At 48.2% G+C, this 24,714-nt stretch overlaps 1 protein-coding gene across 1 annotated transcript; it reads right to left on the bottom strand.

Annotated features, from left to right (window-relative positions):
• Positions 1–14: 14 nt before the first annotated feature.
• RAB7B (RAB7B, member RAS oncogene family) lies at positions 15–18,241 on the bottom strand. Its single transcript, XM_011372965.2, has 5 exons — positions 18,047–18,241; positions 11,579–11,647; positions 10,896–11,022; positions 9,962–10,177; positions 15–4,454 (listed from the first exon to the last, which is right to left on the bottom strand). Exons 2-5 carry the CDS (start codon positions 11,629–11,631, stop codon positions 4,272–4,274), a joined length of 579 nt encoding a protein of 192 aa, XP_011371267.1. The 5' UTR covers positions 11,632–11,647; positions 18,047–18,241; the 3' UTR covers positions 15–4,271.
• Positions 18,242–24,714: the final 6,473 nt, after the last annotated feature.

The following is a 24,714-nucleotide window of genomic DNA, read 5'->3' as shown; positions in this document are numbered from 1 at the left end:
ACTCCACTGAGCTACTTGTAGTTAGAAATCCTGACTTTTCTAAAGCTCGCAGTATGGGACGGGGAAGAGCAGAGTGTTATTATTTAAGTCCCTCTTTACGCCAACTGATCCATTTCTCCCAGTGAGACAGGTTTTTGAAAGGATTCTCTTTATTTGGTTTCTCTCTCACCACGAAAGCCAGCCTCTTGGTTCATCATCCCTGAGCGTGCTCCACCTTCACGTCCACACAAGGCCCGGCTGGGACCCCCAAAGCCCCCATGAACAGAACCCATGCTATTGTCCACCGTGCCGGCCTTGGCAGAAGGAGACTGTGAGAGCGCAGAGCGGCTGGGGGCTTCCTGAGCGCCCCTGCACTTCATTCGAGGAACAAACAGGGTGCTGCCTCAGCAACGTATGAGAAGCTCCCTCATTCACCACCTTGGCAAAGCTAAGGTCTTCACGCCACCTCTGTTCACCCAGTAACATTCACAGCCTCCCAGGTCCAAGGCAGCCCTGAGCGCTTCCCGTCGATGACATCATTTCCCTTGATAATGTCATCATCTTGCTCCTTAGATTTCCTGTAAAACTTCCAAGTAGCCAGCCGGCCAACATGTTTCCTGTGTCATTCTGTTCTCCAAGCCCTGGTCCCCTAGGCAAACATGTACATCTCACTGTAAAGTCACACATAGCATCTGAATGCACACATCTTTTCCGTGGGGTGTGATTGTGGCCGTCTGCCACCACCACAGCCCTGCCTTTAGATCCTGCATCCTAAGGACCTCATTAAGGTCCTGTAATTCCACTGAGCTTACCTGCTTCCTCCGTGGACACAGCGATTTGGTCTTTCTCCAATTAGCCCTAAAGGGACTGGGACCACGTGCTGCAGCCCACGCCACTGGAGCCGGGCCTGACCAGCCCCAAGAGAGATGGCACCGCCGACAGGGTGAGAGCAAAATCTGCTGCCATCCCAAATCCCGCGCAGCAGGCGGGTGTCCCTCCTTTCATTCTGAGGGCATTCTTATCATATTTTGGCGCAACTAAATACCTTAATCCTTGAAAGCCAGACTGGGACACTAAAGTAACTATCTTCTTTCCTTTCAAAATGTTACCCGGGTACCTATTCGGTGCTCTACTCTCAAATCTTTCTTTCCATCCAGAGCTCACTGCAGAACTCAGACACTTTGGGGACCCTCGCGGACCCTCGAATGCCACGTGCTCCCGTGGGCCGCGTTGGCCCCGCCCCGCGACGCTCCCGCTTCCCCCGTCTTCCCCGTCGTGGTCCACAGCGTTCCTAACCAACGGTCCCCCCGTTTGCCAGGGTAGAACTAGGTCATCAGCCTAAACACTTCCCGATTCCTTCTCTCCTGCACTGGCCCATCCTCAACCCCTGATTGTCCTCCCTCCAAAGTCTCTTTCATCCACCCTGGGCTCGCCACCTTCATCCTCTCATGCCTGGACTGCCGCAGTGCCTTCACGACCACCCACTGACACGCCCCTGATGAAAACCCTTGTACATCGTTCCCGCTTTTAAATAGCTACTTTTTATGCAATGCCTTCTCTGTGCTATGATGCTGTTTTATTTAGCCCTTACGACAACCCCAGGAGGAAGATATCGTACTTTAAAGGGAGGGAAGTGGTGGCTTAGGGAGGATGTGTGACTTGTCAAGGACACAGTGAGTGAGGGAGGGCTGGGACTTAGACCCAGGTCTATTAAGCTTCAGGGCCCCAGCTGCCCACCTCCCCGGCCCCCCATCACCCGCCCCCCAAGTCTGGAGCTTCTTTCGTTATTCCAGCAGCGCCTCAAACGCCTTCCTCTCAAAACACTCGAGCCTGGTGTGAATGAGCACTGACCTCTCTGGGAAGGAGGGCCTTGTAGGAAATGTCTTTGAAAACTTTTGTTTGACTTTAAAATATAGGTTTGCAAACTCCACTTTCACCTTAAAAATCCACATCCGCATGAGTTTTACATTCCGTGCCCTAGTAAGTGTGTTTGTTTTAACGTGAAACGTTTCTCCTCCAAATCTCTGCATAATACAGACATTGTAGGACGGCGTGCCCTGTTGGGCTTCGCGGTTGGGCGAGCCCCTGCGTGTCCTGCGGGGCCCCGCAGCGTGGTCTGGAAGGCATGGACCTGTGGCTTTGTAAGAGCAATGAAGTCTGAAGTCCTGGTTGAAGTCATTAGGCCTCTGTGCTCTGGTGCTGTGGACCCTGTGGGCTCCATTACCCGCCGTGGTCCCACGCCACTGCTCCCCCCGAGCCACGCTTCTTCCTCTTACAGACAGAACCCACGGCTGGTTCCTCACATGAGCCCTGTGCATTCCTGTCTGGGCCTCTGTCTGTCCTTCTGTTCACACCCCAGCGGCCTACCATGTCCACCTGCAAACTAAGAACCGTCTTTCAAAACACGACTCTCATGCTGCTTCTTTGGGGAGGCATCCTCGCCTACTCTCGCCACCAGCCAGCTCTGAGTCCCCTTGACACCTCAACCTCGCTCGCCCTGTTGCATCTACCTCACTCCATGACAGATGACAGTCTGTTTGTGACTATCCTCCTCTACCTGACCTTGGAGCCACTGAGGACTGTACTTCCAGTTCAGCCTGACAACTCAAGAAATGTTCATAGGATTGAGTTATTTCCATTTTAGAGATGGGGAAACTAAGGCTTAGAGAAGTCACATGTCTTGCCCAGGGGTTCACTTAAAAGCACCAGGGCAGAATCCAAATCTGGGTCAGTCTGACTGCAGATACCACCCCGGCGACTTCTAGACTTCTCATCAGTAAATTTCCCCCATCAAGATGAGGAAAAACATGGGGTCGCCAAGCCATTCTTTTGCCAAGTAGGAGGTTCAAAAAAAAAACCAAACAGACAAGTTGCCATCTATACAGACCACACATTATAAAAGTGACACAGCAGGAGAGATATAATTTCAAGAATAAAGGACAATCCTTTTCTAGAAAGGACAGAAGTTAACCTCACACAGACACTGGTTGTGGGCTGATATGGCTTCCCCGTGACTGAACAGTTGGCAATCATTGTACCGTGTTTATGGAGGGCTGTTTATCACATATCACTCTACAAGGTCAAATAAGACTCCTCAGCCTTCCAAGGGAATGGCATGAGCAGGCACATTTGTATTTTAGGAGCCAACAGACTATATAATAAAGCCACAGTTCTTGACCGTGCACTAGAGGTAGACAACCCTCTGCTTCCCTTTATCATGAGACAGTGAGGGCTGGAGAATAGGAGGAAAGTATAAGAATAGCCCAAGGGGCCAAACTCTGAGATTAAGGTGCTAAGGTACAAGGATGGCAAGCTTGAGCCTCCTGCCCAGGCAGCCACTAAAGGCGGCTGCTGCCTCTCTCCATCATGAACCTCCCAGACTATAAGCCCGGGAGTGCATCTCTCCAGGGCTGCTGGCAGAGCAAGGCCAGGCAGGCCGATCACCTTCGATGATGGCAAGCACTTCTACATATGAGAAGTCTCCGATTTCCCATCCTCATTTGCTCATTTCCTCAATTCAAAATCATTGTCACGATGATCTCTCCTCTGCCAAGAAGCCCACCTTAACTAAATGCAGCAGAATAATAAAACAAGCCAAGCTCCTCCCTGTGCAAATCTCTCATAGGCCTGCTTCTGAGTTTCCAGGCTCCACATCAGAATGGCATTAAAACTCCGCTACTGCTTCAAGGCAGCCTTCCCTGTTCTTCCTCTCCTCTCTCCTCCCTTCCTCTACAGTGTGAGCTGTGTGCCCCTCCTCTGGGGCCCCAACACCAAGTCCTTCCCCACCATACAATACCTACACCGCAACCACTCAGGTCTCCCCAAGAGAGGGGCCCCTGAGCTCCGCGCAGTTCCTGGCACAGGTGACACACTCAACACGTGCAGCTGAACAATTGCACCCAGGAGTCTACATCTACGCATGTTTTTGATTGGAGGATGTCAGCATCTCCTGCAGGCTTGATACTCCACTTGGACAAATACTTGGCACCATGAGAATTCTCTTTCTTCTTTGAGGATTGAACATGATCACACTTCTCAAATCCTTACTAATTAAAATCTCCAGGGATGGGATATAGAATGATATTTTTTAGAAACTCTACAAATAATTTTGATAATCAGTATGTAGAGGGATCACTGTCTGCATACGCTAAAGTAGCTTTATGCCTCTGACATCTGGTTCCAGAGCTGGAGTCCAGTTGAGCCCATTCAGAAACTCATTAATTAGGACGATGAGCAATCCTGCCCCACCCACCTCCCCACCTGTGCCGAATGTGTTCTTTTCTGGAAGCTCCTTAGTTCTCCTGTCCTAGGGGGCAATCCAGGCAGGTGTTGCTACCACAGCCACTCACCCTTGACAGAGCTTGACCGGCCAGCGTTTCAAAGGCTTGTACCACATTGATGTCATTCTTGGCACTGACTTCAAAGTAGGGAATATCCTTTTCTTTACACCAGCCTTGGGCTACCTCCCGTGACACCTGAACGATGGGAAGAAATGCTCATGGTTCCTGTATCATCATCCCCACAAGTATACCACCATCCCCCCACTATCCCAGAAATGCTCATGGTTCCTGTATCATCATCCCCACAAGTATACCACCATCCCCACCCCACCATCCCCACCATCCCCACCCCATTTATTGAGAACATTCCTTGTATCCATAACTTTACACATGTTATTCTTTAACAAAAATCTATGATGCGGTCATTGTTAGCTCCACTTTCCAGATGAGGAAACTGAGGACTAGGGAATAAAAGGATTTGCTCAGAGTGTGGGGCTGAGCAGGATTTGAACATAAGCTTAGCAGAATTAGATTCCGCTGCACTGTGCCGCCTTCTGAAGGCCTATACTAGGAGCTTCTTCCTGCCATTGGCTCCTTTTCAGTCCCATGAAAAGGAGATGGACATGACAGACACTAGGCAGGAATGAGGACTTCCTTCTGCCAGGTGGCTGACCAGAACCTCACCTAGGTGGCCTGCTGCTATGCGGAGACTCAGGGTACAGTCTTAGGAACATTGATAAGCTCCTACAGTGGGCCCGATTCTGTGTTAGCTACCTTGTCATATGAACTCATTTAATTTTCTCAATAACTCCGTGAAATGAGTCTTATTAGTTTCACTTTATAGATAAGAACACTGAGTCTCAGAGAGGTTTAGCAACTTGCCTCAGATCACACATCTGAGAAAGGCAGAGTTTGGCTAAAGTCCCAGCTCAGTGCTCCCCTTGCATCTGAGCTGCCCTCTGCGGGACACTGCACAAGAACTGTGCTGCTTTTCCCTCTCTCCCAATGGACTGTAGGTTCCTTGAGCTCAAGGTCCCGGCCTTTTTTAGCACTCAGCCTGGTGCCGTGAGCCCTCAGTGCAGGCTGAATGAATATCTTTTGACCATATGTAAATGACTGATCACAGTCAGAGGATGCTGGATTGGAAAATGCTCTGGTAGCCCTGTGGGTTACTACTGAAGATGATTGGTACCACTGAGTTTAATGTCTAATCATTCCAGGGAGGAGGTGATGACATATGCTGAACATTTGCTGTGCCTGGGACTTCGTAGCCATTATTTCATTTTATTTCAGGGAGCCAAGGTTTTTCTCATGGAGAAAGGACCGTTCTGTCCCTCCCTTAGAACATAGCACACCTGGGGAGCTCGGAGACTGCCCCTTGTCAAATCGTCTCCTTTGCTCCTGCAGGATTTGGGAATTTATCACATTGAGATGAAAGGCACCACTGCTGCGTCCTGCCTCTGGTCCTCGCTCCCCTGGTCTCAGCAGTGGGAGCTGGGCCCAGGGCTCAAGACTCTCTCTCACAGGCCTTTCCTGTCCCCCAGCATTGCTCTGGCATTGTGAGCCTTGCTACCTAAGACTGGAGGCTAGAGACTGGGGTTGCCAAGCAGCCTGCCCTTTGGGGAGCCCGAATGACACCTCCGCCTCTGCTCGGTCCGTCTACAAGGAGCTGCTGAAACTGCACAAAGCGAGGAGAAATCCCAGGCCCCGGTCTTGGCCTCTGACCTCTAAGATCCTCCTGCCTTTGGAGAGAGGGGCCCCGGAACTGGCCACGACTACCTTCTGTGGGCACAGATGCCCAAGACGTGCTGAGTCACCAAGAAGCCTCAGCTGGGAGAAAATCAGTCCTGAACGGTTTGGGGGAAGAATCAAGAATGGCAGGGCTGCCGATTACTATTATTCTCATTAGTTAGCGTGCAAATAAATATTCATTAGGAATGAACATCCTGTACTTCAATGGCATCTTAGGAACACAAAGGGCTTTGTATCTTTTAAAGTCCTTGAGGGCAAGGACTGGACTTACTTTTCTGATGGCTCCTTCCTTCTTCGTATCCCACCTCCCTGCCCAGCCCCCCACTCCCATCAGGCACCGAGCATTTTACTGGGCGCATCCTCGGTGCTCAGGAGTTGCAGTGAAAATTGAAGTGAAGTGCAATGGAGTCAAGTGCCTCCTCTTCTCCAGAAGGCAGGGAGATTCTTTATATTTAATGGCATGAGAAGCGGAAGCCAGAATTGGTGCCAAACTCACCCAGCGACAGAGCTAGGAAGACAAGCCTGTGACTATAGCCCCCTGATCAGTAGCCAGGTTATGACAGACATTTTGTCTCATTTCCTTCTCTCTTTCTCTGTTCCGTTTCCATGCAATGATTAAATACATAACTCCGAAATATCAGCGGAGATCGTTACAAGTTGACGTTCTTTTTCTATCCCTATCACCTCTCTCACTCAACCTCAGAAAGCCTGGGAACAAAACCACCCAGATGCACTTTCCACTTTTCTCCTCTCATTCCAGTTACAGTTTCATGATTTTAAGAATTGTCTTGTCTTTTATTTATAAAACAACAGTTATTTGTAACTTAGGCTCTGACAGTGGAAATGAACTCAGGGTGTGATTTTGGGGGCATGAGAAGTATGAAAATTTTGGAAAAGTTACTTTCATTAATTTGGCTTTTGGCTGATAATATACTATAAATATTTTATTTTTCCTGTTATAATTTTTCTAGTTCATCAGAAGCCAAGCGTTTGACAAAATTAGTCCAGTTCGTTTAACTTTGTTTATGATTCTTTCTATCTCATATACATTTAAAATGATCAATAATATGGGTTAAAATTAGCAAGTCAAATATATCTTAAATCACTACCAAAAATAAAGAACATTTTCAGAAAACATAATCCCAACATTATAAATCAGTGATATGTCAAAAATTGCCTCCTTGAGCATAGAGCAAAGAATTCACATGCTAGTGAATAAATTCCTTGCAGTTTGTTTCCTTGTCCCCCCGCCTCCATTACTATTACTTTCTGTAGAAAAAGGAGAGATTTAAAAAAATCTAGGTCAGTGATTTCTTCAAAATCAATCTGACTATATATATTTTTTATGCAGGGACATTAAGTTCATTTACATTGTTGTTCAATCATCACCCTCATCCGGCTTCAAAATTTTTTCGTCATCCCAAATCTTAGCATTAGAGTTTTAAATATTCATTTTCTTTTTATTCAGTAGGAAAATCGCCCATTATTTTCCCAGCCTGTGCCTTGGAGATAAGAAGAAGGAGGATTATAATCGCTCTCATTTATTGAGCTTGCCAGGTACTTTATAAACATCTTTTAATCCTCATAAAATCTGTGCCTAGCCTCTGTTTCACAGATGAAGAAGCTAGAACTGGCCAAGCACATGCAGGAGGGTGGATCTGAGTCCAGAGAAGATGCCTCTCAGCTCGCCTCCTCCATTTCTCCACACCCAGACAGCGTCCGGCAATACCGTCTGCTCAGTCTGTGCCAAAGTCAGGACATGTGAGGGCAGTCGCTTCCCTGCCTCACCTCTTGGCTTTATGATCCTGGGTCTTGGCTTTATGATCCTGGGTCTCTGAACTGAAGTCTCTCTGCGCTTCCCACACCCAGTTCCTCCTCTCCACTTCCCTGTCCTCCGTGTCACCTCTGTGGTCCTCCCGTGGGTCCTCCTCCTCCACCTCCCTGCAAACCCTCTTCCTGGGCCGACCTTGTGAGAAGACAAACTTCCCTCGTCCTCCCTTCTCCAGGATCCTCTCTCGCCTTCCTGTGTTAACTGAATCCTGGCTTTCCCTGGAGTCACCTCCCCCAGTCGCTCTCCCCAGTGGGGGCTATTTCCACACCCCACTCGTCACAGATGCCAGAGATGGGGCTGGGCTTGCCTGGGCAGTCACTGCTTTTATCTTCCTCCCTCTGTAGAATGAAGCTCTTCCCCCTGAAGCTTGGCTCAGATCCTTCCACACCTTCAAGACCTCACCTCTGCTCCTCATCTTGCCAGCACCCCCTCTCGCACCTCACCCTGTAGCCTCCGCGCCTCAGGATCACCTCACAATTCCTTCCCCTCCAACAGTCTTCACCTTCTCTCTGCTTCAGCCTCTTCTTCCCAGAGCCAGACCTAGGACCTCTGTAAAATCCCGAGTAGTCCCTCACTCTGTGACCACGCTCTCCTTTCCCTGCATCCCCCTCATGTCCTCATTTCGTCCACCTGCCCCTGCTCCTCAACCTCTGATACCCAGCCCCAGCCCTTCAGCCCTCTCCTTGTCCCTCTTCTTTCCTCCAGGTTTGTCAGTGCCCTCACAGCTCTATTCCTCAGCTACTCTTGTCTGGAAAAACCTTAGTCCCAGGCGCCTTGCTCCTGGCTCTTACTCAACACAGAACAACACAACACAGGCTCCACCTCAGACTCCTGGTATCCCCCTTCAGCTGAGCCCTGAGTGTCACCTATCAGTTCTTGTCTTTGTCCTTGATTAGCTCCTTTATCCGTTTCTCTCCAGAGTAACTGGCAAAGCTTCACCGTTGTTCTTAAGACTCCTACTTTGTTCTCTCTCAACAGAAGATGGTGCCTCTTATTTTACTTAGAAAACGTCAGACTTTCGGTCTTGCACTCCCTCAGGTTCCCACCCTGTGAATTATAGGTGTATGAAGCAGGATGTTAAAGCGGAAGTTTCAGAGGAGGCATTACAATTTGACAGATGTGTTGGGAGACAGACTCTCCTCCTCGCCCCTGCCTCAAACCTTGTGCATTTCCAAAGGTTCATGAGCAAGAATCTGTTAGGTGACTCTAAAACCCACAGCATGGATATAAAGGATTGAAAAGAAAGGTTAGAAAGGACTTCATTGGAGAGAGTAGTGTTGTGGGTACACACAACCCCTCCCCCCCTGCCCCCCCCCCACACACACAAGAGGGAGAACAAGTAAGGCCTCACCTCCAGCCAAAAGAGGGCTTCAGGAGGCAACTTGGGAAACTTAACACCTGACCCTTGGAGTTTGGTGGCTGCAGCGGATTTATGTCTGACATGCATCTGAGGGATCCAAGGCCAAAGGCAACAGGCAGAGCATCTTTTACAAATTAAGTCTATCTCTAGTCCTTTCTCATTAGTCGGCAATGATGAAAAGAGCTCTGCCCAGTGCCGCTGCAGTAAACACCTACACGAGTTGGGTCGCTGCAGCCATGGAGCAGAAGAGCCATCAAGCAGTTAGTCAGATGAGGAGAATATGCTTAAGCTAATAAAACTATATGCTACTTTCTCAGAAGGCTTGTAGATTCAAGTATGTATAACTGCAGACCCCCTACCTGACCCTGGTTAGAAATACTGTTCTATAGGTTAATAAATGCCACCTGCCTACCTCTGATGCCTTAATTTTTCTACTCCCTGTCTCTAGACAAAATCACCTCAATTCTTGGCTCACATCATGCTATTTCTGGCCTTTGCTCACGCTGTTTCATCAGCTTTGAAGCCATGTTCTCTAGGAAGCCCTTTCTAGATTCTGGCCTTGAGCACATGCACTTTTTCTGTGGTCTCCAAATATCCAGGGTGTATCTCTATCATTGCATTTACCGTATTGTATCACAATTGTCTTTTAAAGTGTCTATATCCACTACTTAAGGTAGCGTGGGGCCTAACACAGTGCCTGGTATATAGCTGGTGCTCACATACATTTGGTGAATGAATGAATAAATGAATGAATGGTACCTGCCGGTCTGCCAGATCAATCTTGTTCCCCAGCACCACCATGGGGTAGGACTGCTCCACAGGAATGATTTTGGCCAGAACATCACCCCGCCAGGTATTCAGGGCTTCAAAGGACTCCAGGTCAGTGACATCGAAAGCCAGGATGCAGCCATCGGAGCCTTTGTAGAATGTGGACACCATGGAGCGGAATCGCTCCTGTCCTCCTGTGTCCCAGATCTGGGGGGAAGAGCAGATGCACCGTGGGGCTGTGATGAGTGGCTGGAGATAGGCCCAGTTGGGTCACATTGTGTCAAAGCTTGCTTTTCTGAGTAGGGAGCAGACAGCCCCAGCACAGATGCATGTGGTCCTTTCACACACAGGCATCTTGACCCTGTCACTCACGTACACTACAGTATCTTGGCACCAACATTTAGCATCCAAGAGTACTTTTACACCTGAGCTCTTGTTTTTCCCTTCGGTCGTCAGGACAGGTATTATTCTTCCTATATGACAGATTTGGACCTTGGGAGTGACTTGCCCAAGGCCACTTGCCAAGTTTTCCAGGGAATCTGAGAGGAGTGGGGCCTCACAACTCCTAGATTAGAGCCCTTCCTTCTAGATCAAGGATCAGCAAATTTTCTTCTATAAAGGGTCATGTAGTAAATATTTTAGACTTTGTAGATCATAATGTCTGTTACAACTACTCAACTATATTGCTGTAGTTTGAAAGCACCTTGCATAGACCATGCTCTCAAATGGGCATGACTGTGTACCAATAAAATTTTATTGACAAAAACAGGTGGTGGACCAAATTTAGCCCATAAGCTGAAGTTTGCTGATGTCTGCTCTAGACCATTCTAGCTCATGGTACACACTGCTGTGTGAGTGGTTGTCCAGAGAACATCAGGTGATTTTCAGGCATGCATGTTGAAGAGGAAAAGGGAGGGCTGCTCACCTGTAGCTTCAAAGTTGTGTCATCTAGTATGATAATCTTGGAGAGGATGCTAGCCCCCAGTGTGGTCTGGTAGTCCTCATAAAATGTCTTGTGCACATATTGGTGGAGGAGGGAGGTCTTTCCTACACTGAGGGAAAAACCCAGGTACACGTGAACATACATGTACAAACACACACACACATACACACACACACACACACACACACAAACACACACACACACATTCATACCATTCTTAAGATCTTACCATGCCCCTCTCACCACTGTTTCTCCCTGAGATTCTGAATGTCAAACATTTGTGGTCCAAGGACCACACTTCGAGTAACAAGGACGTAGGGCATGGTTTCCAGAAGTAGGGACCAGTGAGTGAATTGGTTTGGAGAGACCCAAGTCCCCAAAGCAAAGCAAGGGTCAGGTCTTTCCTGTATGTGGCAGGAGATGGGAAGGCAGATAGATAGATGCTAAGTGGCTTGTGACTGCAGGGCTTGGACCAGAAACCGGGTAGTCTGCCCCCAGCCTCTTTCTCCCACCAGAGCTCTCTTCCTTGGGGTGGGATGCTCCCCCTGGCACCACCCTGAATCAGAGGGGGACCCACGAGAGGTGGGAACACATCCAGGAGGTCTCAATTCCCTTGGCTAGGGGCTGCTTCCCAACCCCCAGACCCCAGACTGAGCTTGGCATACCCCAGGGCTCCGATGATGATGAGCTTCAGGTCCACCTTCTTCCGGGGATTCATGGAAGGGCTTCAGAACCTATAAGGAAACAGAAGTAGTCTACATGCCGGCCAGAAAGTCCTCTGTGGCTGAGGTGGCCTCTGCTTTCCCCTCCTAGATGTGTAGATCACTGCCAGGGGCCAAGGTTGTTCCCCAAAACAAGCGGATACCTCAGCCACACTTACGTACCCTCCCTTTAACTTACCCTGGGAGCTTCCCCAAGGTTGGAAGGGTGGTGACTCCACAAGACAGGTGCATCTGTCACTCTTCAGCTCTACAAACCCTGCAGGCTGGAGTGCCAGGAAGGCCAGAGAGGATTGAACAAAAGCCTTGCTGACAGTCAAGCCTGGAGCCAGGATGGAGGGCAGTGTGGGAAGAGGAGATGGGGGCAGGACAAGGGGTCCATTGTCAGGACTGCCTGCGAGGCTTTGGATGGAAGAGAGCCCCTCCCCCAGGCCGAGGTGTTGCTGCAATTGCAGAATCAAAAGCTCTTCTCTAAGGCAGCTGGTGGGGTTGTAATTGGTACATGTTTCTGGAAAGCTACTTGGCAGCAAGTGGTGAGAGACTTCAACATGTTCCTGCCCTCCATTTCTAGGAATTTGTCCTAAGGAAATAATCCGAAATGCGGGCAGACTCTTGTTCAAGAATGTTCTTCACAGGATTATTTATACACATCTAACATTAAAGAAGTGGTTAAATAAATCATGGCACACCATGGACTACGAAGCAGTCATCAGAAAGGAGATTTCGAGCATATTATAATAATGTGGGTACGCGCTGCCATAGGGTCTAAACGGAAAACAGAAGACACTAAACCGTGTATGCCATACCACCCCAAATACTAAAATGAATTCCTACTTGTATAGAAAAAGTTCTGGAAAGAAATATATAAAAAATTTAAGTGGTTAATTTTGAGTAGTAGGACATAATATGATTTTAATTTTGTTCTCTATGCCTTTTAGTGTGTTCCACTTTTTTACAATAAACATGTCAAACATATACTCTTTCTAGAAGAGAAAAATATATGTGTTTGCATGCATTTTATAAATACATATATAAATTTACATATATTTATTCATTTTATTTTACGTCTACTGTATGCGAAGCCCTGCACGAGACACGAGAGGAGCAAATATGAAGCAAAGAGGACAGCTCCCCCACCCACTCCCGGGGAGAAAGGGTAGGGCTGAGCAATTACTCCAGAGAGGAAGTGTCGGATGCCCCAACAGAGGCACAGAGGAAGTGCTGTGGGAATTCAGTGGGGGAGGGAAGCCGGCAACCGAATTGGGCCCGGACAAAATGAGAGCCGTGGCTGGGGGCTGGTATTTCAGAGGGAGGTGAGGACCCTCTGAAAGGGAATGACTTGGGAACAGGTGAGTGGAGAAGGTGGATGGTTTGCTTCAGGGCGGGGCGAGGCGAAGGACGTGGAGAGAGGAAAGCCCAGAGAGGGAGCAAGATTGAGAGGAGTCATGAATATCAGACCGAGGATCCTGTCATTCACTCATTCATTCATTCATTCATTCATGAAACATGTCCTATGCTGCAGACGTGTGAGGAAGAGGACTCAAGGTATTAACCGGGGCTGGCGTTTTGTCATGGGTGTGGCTGCCCACAGGAAACCAGCCAAGGGAGAGTGGTTCAGAAAGTCCTGAAAGGCACAGGCCTCTGAGCATCAGCCGCCACTCCAGAAGGGGAGTGGGGAGCAGTGGGGAGCTCTCTCCTAAAGGCTTTGGTACCAGCGTGCTGACTTAGCTTCAAAAGCCAATGTAGTGCCTTGGGAAGGGAGTCAGAACAAAAGGGAAGAGGCGGGGTCGTGGAAGGGGAAGGGGGAGAAGTGGGGAAGGAACCCCCAGTGGGCTGCTCGGAGGCATCCGTAGAGCTTAGGGAATCCTCCCCATAGCCCTATGAGATGTTTATGACTGGGGCTCAGAGAAACCAGGTCACTGGTAACTCAACCAGGGCCACGCAGGTAACACGTGGACGAGCTGGTGTTTGAACTGGAGGCCAGAGGGGGCTCCTCTGTGCCACATTGCCTCCCGGCCTCCTGAGTTCCAATGCATAGAATGTGTGTGCCCAGGGCCCAGGGCACTGTGCTAAGGTCTGGTGAGCCCCACCAAACCCTAGTAGAGTGGGAGGAGATAGAGAGAAAGGCAACCAAAGTGACAGAAGTGACGGTGGGAGGGGCGCTGCAGTGAGGCGGAGGACAATGTTCACGCTGGGACATGGCCACGTGGCTCATCCTGTAAGCTGACATTTACTTCCTGGCACCTAGAGAGGGCGTTGTGAATATGTAAATAAATAATATGTATATCAGTGTGAGGGTAAATGGATTAATACGTTATTCTAATACGTTTAAACGATATCATACATTATTAATACATCTACTGGTATAAACTAAGGGCTCAAGAAATGTTAGCTATTTTGTGACTATTATTAGCACATGAAAAAATAGCCTGTGGGAATGACATTATTATCTCTATTTTATTACTGAGAAACAGATGGTTCAAGACGTTAAGTAGTTCATCTCTAGAGATACAGCCCATAAGAGGTAGATCCTGGAATTGGAACTTTAATTTGAATTCAGGCCTAACACCGGAGATCCCACCCTTAACTGTTAGGTCCTAGTGCCTTCTGCAAAACTAGAATGAGGGTCACGTACCCTGCCACTCGGGGCCCCTGTCAGAGAGGCTTGGGGGCTGGGTGGTGTGCGTTTGGCATGGAGCAGCAGAGCTGGTGTACATACGAAGGGAAGACTGCATGTGGGGAGGAGCTAGAAAGTCTATGTGTTATGTACAACAGAGGATCGGTACCCACTATGTGTAAAGCAGTCTACAGACAACATACAGCATAAAAGTGGGCAAAGAATATGAATGAGTAACCAGCAGAAGTCTTATACATGATTAGTAGTAAGCTTTGAAAAGATAACCTTACTAAGTTTTAAAGACATGCAAATTTAAAATGCCACTTTTTTAACTCACTAGAATGGCAACAGTTAAAAAGATTGATGATAATATTTAGTTCTGGCAAGTGTATAGGGGTAACACTCTTATACATTGTTGATGGACTATGAATTGGCACCATCTTTCTTGGAGAGCAATTTGACAATATCAAAACTAATATGCTCATCATACCGTAGGCTTTAATTCTAGGAATCTGTGCTATAGAAATACACATATACTCAAACACACATTTGTACAAAAATGATTGCTGAAGAGAATTGTTGTAACCTAAATATCCATCAATAAGACACTTTCTACATAAATTATATTCTATTTATACTTTGAGTGAGAATGAAGTAATGAAGTAGGAAGATATAACGATAATTTAAATAAAAAAGACTGTTTTGTATGGTATGACCCCAATTGTATAAAAACAAGCAACAATTCTATGTGTATGACTATATGTTTAATATTATATTATATGCTTGTCCTGTAAATACACTGAAAGCTACAGATAAATACACACTAAATGATTACTAGGAGGTGAAGAAAGTTAGATTAGAGGCTAGGAGTTATTGTCTTATTTTATGTATGTTATGTTAAAATTTGTTACACAAGCCTAAGTTGTTATAATTAAAAAGTATCAAATAAAGACTTAACATTTCTTTTAAAAGAGCATGTGGATGGATGGCAGCTCTGTCATCTGAGTGTGACTTCCTGACAGGACGAATCACTTTGTGTCTGGGGCAGGAGAAGAAGGCCGCCTGGTCCCACGGAGCGATCATGAGTTTTGAAGTCAGTTCTCATCCCACCTCCATGCATTTGTGACCTTGGATGAGTTACTTAACCTTGGTGAGTCTGTTTCTTCATTGGTAAAATAGACGTCACTTATGGCTGTGGCAAATTATGCAGGATGGCATGTGTCATGTTCTCATAGCACGACTGGCTCTCCAAATTGAGGAAGACCCAGGAAAATGGTTAACAGCTAGGGGGCCAGGAGGAAGCAGATTTGCAGAGCCTCCTACGCTCTATGGTGTAAATATTCTCACCATGGCTGATTTCAAGCTCCTAGTGGAGCCTACGTTAGCAAGCGGCAGGTAGGACCTCAAAGGTCATATAGTGCAATCTCCTACCCAGTGCTTGAGTTGTCTTCACTACATTCATGGAAAGATAGAGCCAGACCTGCCTCCACAGAGCTTCTTCCCCACCCCTAGGGGTGGATTTCTCCAGGGCGGGGTGGGGGCTCACAAGAAATGCTCAGTTCCTCTACCACATGCCAGCCCTTCTGTGGTTGAAAGTCTTCTCTTCGAATTTTACTTGAGTCTTTTCTTTTCCAGGTCCTTGTAACTCACGTCAGCCTTGACCCTGAGCTCCCCTTACCTCACTTCCACCTGGTCCTCTTCCCCTGGATGTGTGCTGCCACTGCCGATTCCCAGAAGGGCAGGAATTCGCAAAGGCTGTTATTTAAAATAGCCAGGTCCTTGGGCCCAGGATAACTGGCAGCAGCAACAGGGTGACCAGGACTACATCGGTGACAAGGGAGGGTGGCTTGAGAGTAGACACCGGCTGGGCTCGCCGAGGAGGCGTGTGCAGACTTCAGATGGTGGCCGAAGTCCCTTCGCATGTCCTCTCTGCTCTCACTTGACTGAACTTTGGCAAAGCCTGTCCTCTTAGGCCTCCTCCTGCCCACTCAGATGACTCAGATGCTTCGAACCAGGGCATCCTCCTAGAGGCCAGGCTGAGTCATCGCCCTCCACTGTTAAATAACAGTGAAAAGCAGGCTTCGATTGCAGGGCCCTGCCTCCAGCCAGCTCAGGTCCACACAGCAGACCTTGCAGGCCACTGCTCTGCATTGCTTGTGACTAACTCTTCTCCCCCTCTTGCCTGGCAGCACTTCTAAGATTGGAGCCCAGGCCCTGCCTATCTGCCAAAGCTACAGTGTAGCCCAGTCCCTGAGGAGTCAGAAAGACTGGTTTGATGTCTCCTCACAAAAATTTTAAAAAATTAAAATTAAAAAGCCTTGGGGTTTGGGGCCCGTCTTACAAGAACCCTTTGGCCCTGCTCTGTTCTCACATTCCCACTTTCCTTCTCTCCCTACCCCACTTGCCTCAACCAGGACCCAGGCACAGCCTTCTGCCTCGATTGTGTGGGGTGACAAGGAGAAGGGACACGGGAGACCAGTGAGCGGGGGCAGATGAGAACTCTGCAGCAGGCAAAGTCTCTCCACTCCCCTCATCTTACTCCACTTTCAGTGCCTCCCTTCCCTGCTCCTGTGCCTTGGAAAATGACAAATATATCCGCCCTAAAAGTAATGGGATTTACAATCTTGGGAGTAAAGTTTGTCTTTGAAAAGAGGCTATCTAGGGAGCACAAGCCTTTATTGCCTCCTTGGAAGCTCGCAGCTCTGCCTTACCCACCTAAATCCTAGCAGGTCTAGACATGCTCCCTCTGGGAAGAGCACCCACAACCCTGGTTTCAGGAAGCTCAGCATTCCTGTTCTTTAAGTTCTCCTGAAGTGGACTGGCAGCGTCCAGAGGGCAGGACCGTGTCTCACATCTTTCGGTATCCCTCCAAAGAGCCTGACCCATGCTGGGAATATTGAGTCTTCAATAAATAGTCATCCACCTATCCCCATCCATCCATCCACCTAACCCATCTGTCCACCCATCTATCCATTTATTCATCCATCCATCCATCCATCCGTCTGTCCATCTATCTGTTCATCCATCCAGCACATATACTATATGCTTACTATATATTAGTATTATGAAGGTCTGAGGATATAGACCAATTGCTATCTCTAAGGCACTTGTATATGGGGGATTGATCGGTAAGCCCAAATAAATTACTTTTATTAATACACGGTACCTGGCAATTATAGGGCACTTTGCAATTTACAAAACGCTGTTGCAGCCCAATGGATTCCTGAGGCAAGCAGAGACTAGAAGCCAGGTCTGTCTGATTCCACTCATTGGCTCACCTAGCATTGCAGAGCAAGAGACATACTTATGATTTAGAAGAAGGACACTTCCTACTCTAGGAGTTCCCCTTCCCTGATGAGACCCTTTGGATGAGATGCTTCCATCTCAGAAGGCATCCTGTCGATGTGTCAAGGGGACTTCCGGTTCTAGCAGGACAGCTCTCCTGAAAGGCTCCAGTTTCTAGCTGCCCTTCCTCTGACTGTCCCAGCAGCTGCGCCTTCCTGCTGGAGACCGATGGCCTGTGCAGAGACCCGAGCCGGGCCCCAGCTCCCTGGGCTGGGCGGAGAGTCTTCTCTGCTTGACTCGCTGCCAGGCCGCCGGAGTTTCTCCGGAGTTAGGGGTCTTAGGGCCGGATGTAAGCCCTCAGCTGCCAGATGCTAAGCCTCATCCTTCATTACCTGACTCTACTCCTCCCCACCAAAACACAAATACCTCTGGGGGCTGCTAGGACAGACGGAAGAACCAAGAACCAAGAAAAACACCACCACAAATACATACACGCACACATACACACTTACAGGTGTGGCTGCTTGGCATTCGGCCTCCGAGGGCAGGTGGGAGTTCTCTCTGAGTCTGGGGGTCTCCTTTTAGAGGAACAGTCTAAGCCGAGTCAGAGGAAAAAGGCTTTGGGAGCAAAAAGAGTCTGTTGAGGCCAAGCCACTTCCTTCTGGGTTTTCCTTCTCTCCCTCTCATGCACAGACTTGGGAAAGTTGCAAAAGAGGCTGGGCCAGGGTGACCTCAGCTGTGTGGGTGGAGTGGGTGGGGTGGAATGGAATAGCTAGGCTTCAGAGCTGACTGGATTCCGGGCCTCGTGAGAATTTAGTTTACAGGGACTCTGCCCTAGGGGATGATGAGAGATGGAAGACTTCAGGGTAGGAGCTGGTAGTCAGAGGACCTGCCAGGTAACATGGCTTTGTCGACACCATAAAAAGCCTCTGGCTGATTTTAGGAACTTCTGTTCCTGCTGCTGGAAGCCACCTAGCAAAGGGGCCCTTTTGTTTGTTGAAGTATTGGACTCACATGTGTAGTAGATTTGGTCCCACTACCAGACTGGGTAGGAGAGGTTCTGGTTCTTACGCTTTGCCTTCACCCTAAAACTGTATACACCACGTCATACTACATCACTACAGCTACCACCACCACCACCACCACCACCACCACACACACCAGACTCGTGAGATGGGAGGCAAGTCCCGACATCTTCCTGGGCCTCTCAGATGAGGATATGTGATCCAACCTGAAGTATTTAGGAGACTATAGCAATTTAAGATGCTATTAGTATGAGACTAATTTTGGTATCTCTTTGAACTGTCTGGAACCATGCTTTGGGTAACTATGATTGGCAGACATGTCAAAGGAACTCAAAAAGAGTCTGGTGGCTTTGGCTAGAAATAAATGATAAAGGTTTATTCAAGGGTCTTTAAGTGTTCCAAAGGAGAAAGGGAAGCTAAGAGTTCTTATAGTAAAAATCATATTCTCGAGAAGAATCAGTCCTGCATCCTTAGCCTCTGGATCGGTCCAAGATGGTCTTCCTCTAGATTACTGGTGGTCTGGCTACTGGATGTCAGGTGGTCTGGATACTTGACCACTCTTTTCTTAATCCACTGTGGCGGGTGTGGGGGCAGTCAGAGGGTTATCTGGAGGTGTGATGTACATCCAGGCATTGATGCAGGACTGAAAATTTCAAGTTAAATTCCCAGACTAGTTAAAACAAAATCAGAATAATTTCCTCACTCCTCAGCCTCCTTGATTTTAGTAATTTAGCAGCTCGATGGCAGTGACTCCGTTTTGCTTCTTCGCTCTATTCTTCAGATAAAAGGGAAACAAAGTGAGTTTAGACATGTCCAAATTAAGTGAGTCACCAGATTCCAGGGGATCCTCTTAGGGCTTGTAATATATTCGATGCACGCCTTCACCCCCGTTCCTTTTGAGATGGGATTTTTCCTCCTTTGTGGCCCTTTCCTATGTTTAATAATCTTTCCTGTCAAAAACTTCTTTCTTGTGGCCAGTGTTGAGTCTGATGCTGCTACCGTCTATGGTCAACGAAACTACACATTCCTCAAAGGCAGAGCTAGTAACCTTGAACCCCACACTCAGCGACGCACAGTGCCAGATTAGGCTTGGTAAGGAGTTTTTAGTGGAAGAAATCTCCAGTTGAAGGTCATTTCCTTGTTCCAATTAGCAAATACACCTGGAGGGAGGGCGCGGTGATTTCCTTGAAGTGTAATTTTGGACTTTAATATTTAATAATATTCCACTGAAGTTGAAAAAACTGCAAAATGTGTTTCCTCAAAATATTCTATTTTGCTTATTTGGGAAAAGGTGCCTCGGCCCACCCTCAAGACAACCACCGTTTATGATGGCCAATTTATTCTTAAATTGTTGCCCTTTAGAATCCACTCTCTTCCCAGACACATACTTTTCTGAGACCAGGCTTTAAACAGTGTGCGTGTGCATGTGTGTGTGCGTGTGTGTGCGTGTGTGTGTGTGCGTGTGCGTGTGCGTGTGTGCGTGTGCGTGTGTACGTGTGTGCGTGTGTGCGTGTGCGTGTGTGTGTGTGACAGCGACAGAGAGAGAGAAAGAGCGAGGCTGAGGACGAGAGCCTGCAGAGACCCATGTGAGCCTCTTTCAGGGAACATGTAAACGTGACCATGGAGCTGCTGCCGTGGGTCCTTTGGGATAGGGGAAGTGCGCTATCCTCAGCTAGTCCTTACAGCCTCTGAACATGGAACTGAAACTTACACCTTTAGGGGATGTTTGCAGAACTATCCTTAACACCTTTGGCAGCCAAGTCACCAACCACTCTCAGGCCTCTAGGCCCCACTTCCTCAGTCCACATGGATCAAGAGTCAGCAACTTCCCTTCTCTACCTCTTACACATGCTCCAGGGAGGAACGATGACCAGCCTCTACCCTGCGGGGGAGGCTCTGACACTGTATTCATTGAATGTCCTTCCTTCCTTCCCTCCTGCATACATTCATTCAATTATCGGAGTCTGTCAGACTTGTCGGGGGGGGGGTGCAAAATGGATATTTGCATTTTACCAGTGGAAATAAGACATGGTACAAATAATGATATAAGAAATGCAGCTAAAGGGTTGTGGGAATTTTTCTTCTAGAGGAAGAAAAGGGTTTATGGAAAGGAGGTATCTGAATCAGAGCTTGGAGGATGCACAGGATCTGAACATGTGCAGGTGTGTTGTAAGTAGGGGAAGGAGTCGAGTTTAAAATAAGAAGTGACTCGGGAGAGCGGTGGGCCCTAGGTAGTCAGGAGAAGAGACACTGAATTTCGGCTGAAGAGAGTACATGAGGCTCCAAGTCGGCGACCCCCTCGCAGTGTGTGTCCTGCGGGACTGAGATTCCTATCTGGTTTTTCTCGGCACTGTGTCTAATGCCCCTTAACAATCGTTGAAAAGGGGCCATTTTGGTGAGTGTCCTCCGCTGGCGAACAGGGTAGAAAAAATCCTGGGAGGAAATGAGGATGGTTCCATTGGGTCCAGGGTGGATGAGCTATGAATGGACAGGAGGTCACCCTGAGGGAAGGCCCTAGAGAGCCCCCAAAGTCATGTCGACTTGGACTTCATTGGGTGCACAGGAGGCATCTGTTGAGAAGTCTGGAGCAAGGGAAGGAAGCGATTGGAGACAGGTTTCAGAAATGCGTCTGGAAGGAGGAGAGACCAGAATCAGAGCATCAGGGTGTTCTTGAAGTACTCCTGGTGAAAGGTCATGACTAGGGGAATGGGGACAAGGAGACCAGTCACAGAAGCAAATCTGTGACAGAACCGACGGGGCTGTTGTGAATATGAAATCGCTGACGAGTTCAATCCTTCAGCAGGCGTTACAGAGGACCGGGGAGCTGGGTGCTGGGTATTCCGTGGGGAGCAAGACGCCTTTCCTCTCTCACTCCAAGCATTTAGAGGGTTCTTATTAATATTAATTGAAGATGTCCTGGGAAAGTGGGAAGGACTGTGAGGCAGGAATGGAGGAACGAGCCTGCATAATCGAGGGGACGATGATGCCCCTAACTGACATGAGAAACACAGTGAGATTGGAAGGGGATACGGGGCTTCTGTTTTGTCTAAACTGAGGTTGATGTACCAGCAGGACATTTCCATGACACCAGTTAAGCTTGTTGAAGGTGTACACTGTCTTGTTCACGTTTCTGTCCCCAGACCACACTGCTCAGTGCTTGGCCTTGACTGCCCCCACCCCACCCAGCCACAGCCCCTTGTCTTGCTTCCAGCCAGAGCAATTCTGATGACAGCTTAAGCCATCTCCCTGGTCTTGAATCTGTGAGAACCATATCTACAGGTCAAGGAGCCTGCCAGCAGGGTGCTGACTGAGAAAAAGCCAGCGCTAGGCTTGCACCCAGGCTGGTGGCCCTGGCTTCCTAGTAGCTTCCTGGAGAGGCCAGGAATACGAATTGGGAGTGGAGGGGCTAAACGCTCATGGGCGGGTTCTGACCAGTTAAGCCAGGAGTAAAAGGTAACCAGCAGATAGAAGTTCAAACCCGCCCCCACTCTCATCCGCTGCCATCAGACCATTCTGCGCCAGCCCAGCAACAGCTGTGTTTGTTGCAAATCTGTCCTCACCTCGTACTTATTCCCCTTGTCTCGCTTCCTTACTTCCCTTCTCTTGCTTCCTTTGAATTAAACTTCCCAATACAATGTTAAATATAAGCTTCTGACTCAGGCATTTAAAAAAAGTTTCCCCTTATCGAACCAGGACCAAAAGAAGGCTCCGTAAATATTTGTTGGGTAAATGAATGAATGGCAGGACTAGAGCTCAGGCTGCACAGTGCAGGACGAGAAACAAAGATGTAGGAGTTATTTCGGAAAAGTCATAGCTTTGTAAATCGTTCATTTCGACATGTTGACGTGAGGGTTGCCTCCATAGGTTACACTCATGCAGAGGCACATGGTCTCCTGTGTGTGAAAGGGCAGGGGAGAGAGGGACAGAGAAGAGGGCTGAGGGAGAGCCTGAGACACACTGACATTTACGAAGCGGGAGGGAAAAGGTCAAGGCCGCTGAGGCAGAGACTGCTGGTGGTCGTCAAAGCCCCTGACACCTCCACGCCGCAGTTGGACGGCATCTCCAGCCCCTGTGGATAGGTGCGGCCATGGACTGTGTTTCAGCGAATGAACAGAATGGTGAGCAACACAAAGCTCCTGCCCTCTTGGCGCTCAAGTTGGACAGATGTAGAGGAAATATTCTGTTGGTACCTTAACCTCTTTCAGACCTGGCCCAGTAAAACCTCTTGCAGGATCTGCCACACTCTTTTCCTGTCTACAGGACAGAAAGAATGACTCTGAGGTCCCAGGGGATTTGGAAACCATAAGACGAAAGGGCCTAGGTCTTTGAATTATGCAAGTCTTCCATGGGACTCTTCATGAATGAGAGATAATCTTTTATTGTTTAAGCCACAGTGCTTGGCCTTGACTGGAGGTTTATCTGTTCTAGGAGTTAGTGGCATATTATAACCTCGCAAGAGTTGAGAAGACAAGAGGCGGGTGTTGCAGCCAAGGAGTAGGAGCTTGTTGTGGTCCTGAGGCCTGGACTTGCGGTCAAGCCCTGGTGTCTTTTACACAGCCTAGGTTTGTGGGGTGTTGAGCAAATTCTCACATGTTGCCTCTACCCTTACCACCCTTCAAAGTGCAAGTTCTTCTTTTATGAGCTCCCAGCCAAAGATGCTGAGCCTGCTCTTGAACTTTACTTACAGAAGGAATCAGACGTCACAGTCCTGAGACTGCTGACACCCTCAGCAGGCAGGACAGTCATCGGTCCCCCTCCTACGGTAGGAGGCACGTGCCAGAGTTCTTTAGTAGAGAACAGAAGCAGTGGGAAGAGATGAGCAACACGGCCTGCGAAGGACAGAAGCCGGGTAGCGCTGGAGGTCTCGGCACTGGGGACTTGGGAACTGTCTCTCCCTGTGCGTCTGTCACACACAACTCAGCTCCAGGCGCCCGTCCTCCCTGTGGGGTCACACTCAGTGTTCGCTTCCCGGGAGAGGGAGCCTGACTGGTGTGACTTGAGGCCTGTGTTCTCCCCTGTTATGTCAGTGATGGTGACAGGAACCTAGGACTGTTAGCCTGCCAGGCTCACCTAGAAGAGGAGAGGGACAATTCCTCCAAGAACATTATGCTCAGCACGACAAAAATGGCTCCCCGGAGTCTCCTTAGCAAGGCCTTGTTTCTATTCAGGAGGAGACAGGGTAGGCACCCACTGACATGTAAGCGGCGAATGCATTTTTTTTTTTTTTTAGCGAATGCATTTTTATTTTAAAAAATAAATACTGTGGGAACTGACTGGAATCTACTTACAATCCTCGCATTTCAGATATCTTGAACTGACAAATACCTGGGCTTGGGGGAGGAGGTAACTTAGAAGCGGTGGACTAGGAAGCGAGAGACGTGGATTCTACTGTCACCTCTACTTTTGACAGATTGTTTCATTGTTTTAAACGCTAATTTCCCCATTTAGAAAATGGGGACATAAAACCCGCTTCACAGATTTGTTGGAGAAGGAGGGGAAGAAACAAAAGACACAATACCAAAAGCTCCTGAAAGGACTTTAAGAAGCCAAAAATCAAATATAAGAGCAGTTAGTAAAATGTTTCCCTAAAAGATATATTGACGCCCTAATCCCCGGGATGTCAGAATGACCTTTTTTTAAAAATTGGGTTGTGGAAGATGTAATTTGTTGACGTGAGTTCACGCTGGAGTAAGGCAGATCTTAATCTAATATAACTGGTATCCTTATAACAGAGGTGAAGAGACACAGAGGCAGAAACGCACAGGGAGCAGACCGTGTGGCAACGGAGGCAGAGATCGAAGTGTTGCCGCTACAAGACGAGAAACATCAAGGATTTCTTGCCATCAACAGAAGTTAGGAAGAGGCAATTTCAGAGGGAGAACGACCCTGTTGATGCCTTGATCTTGGACTTCCAGCCTCCAGAACTGTGAGACAATACATTTCTGTTGTTGTCAGCTACCCGGTTTGTGGTACTTGGTTACGGCAGCCCGAGGAAACAAATATAACATTTTAAAACAATACCCAGGGCACAGTGAAGCTTTACCAAAGCTCTTGGCCCATCCCTGAGAGATCTGTGACCTAGTATCAGACACGAGTCATGGGACAAGGACATAGATTTCAGGGCTAACACCAATGATGTGAAGGTCATAAAGAGT

This window comes from Pteropus vampyrus, unplaced genomic scaffold, assembly GCF_000151845.1.
Source record: "Pteropus vampyrus isolate Shadow unplaced genomic scaffold, Pvam_2.0 Scaffold217, whole genome shotgun sequence".
Taxonomy (NCBI): domain Eukaryota; kingdom Metazoa; phylum Chordata; class Mammalia; order Chiroptera; family Pteropodidae; genus Pteropus; species Pteropus vampyrus.
Note: the sequence above shows the minus strand (reverse complement) of the source record. Positions and strands in the feature narration are given on the sequence as shown.

What these genes read in the sequence shown, in the direction of transcription:
- RAB7B (XM_011372965.2), bottom strand. Translation starts at nt 11,631, where the DNA reads ATGAATCCCCGGAAGAAGGTGGACCTGAAGCTCATCATCATCGGAGCC. An exon ending in ATCATCATCGGAGCCCTGGG is followed by an intron (nt 11,023 to 11,578) that starts GTATGCCAAGCT and finishes TTTTTCCCTCAG; the next exon opens with TGTAGGAAAGACCTCCCTCC. An exon ending in ACACAACTTTGAAGCTACAG is followed by an intron (nt 10,178 to 10,895) that starts GTGAGCAGCCCT and finishes TCTTCCCCCCAG; the next exon opens with ATCTGGGACACAGGAGGACA.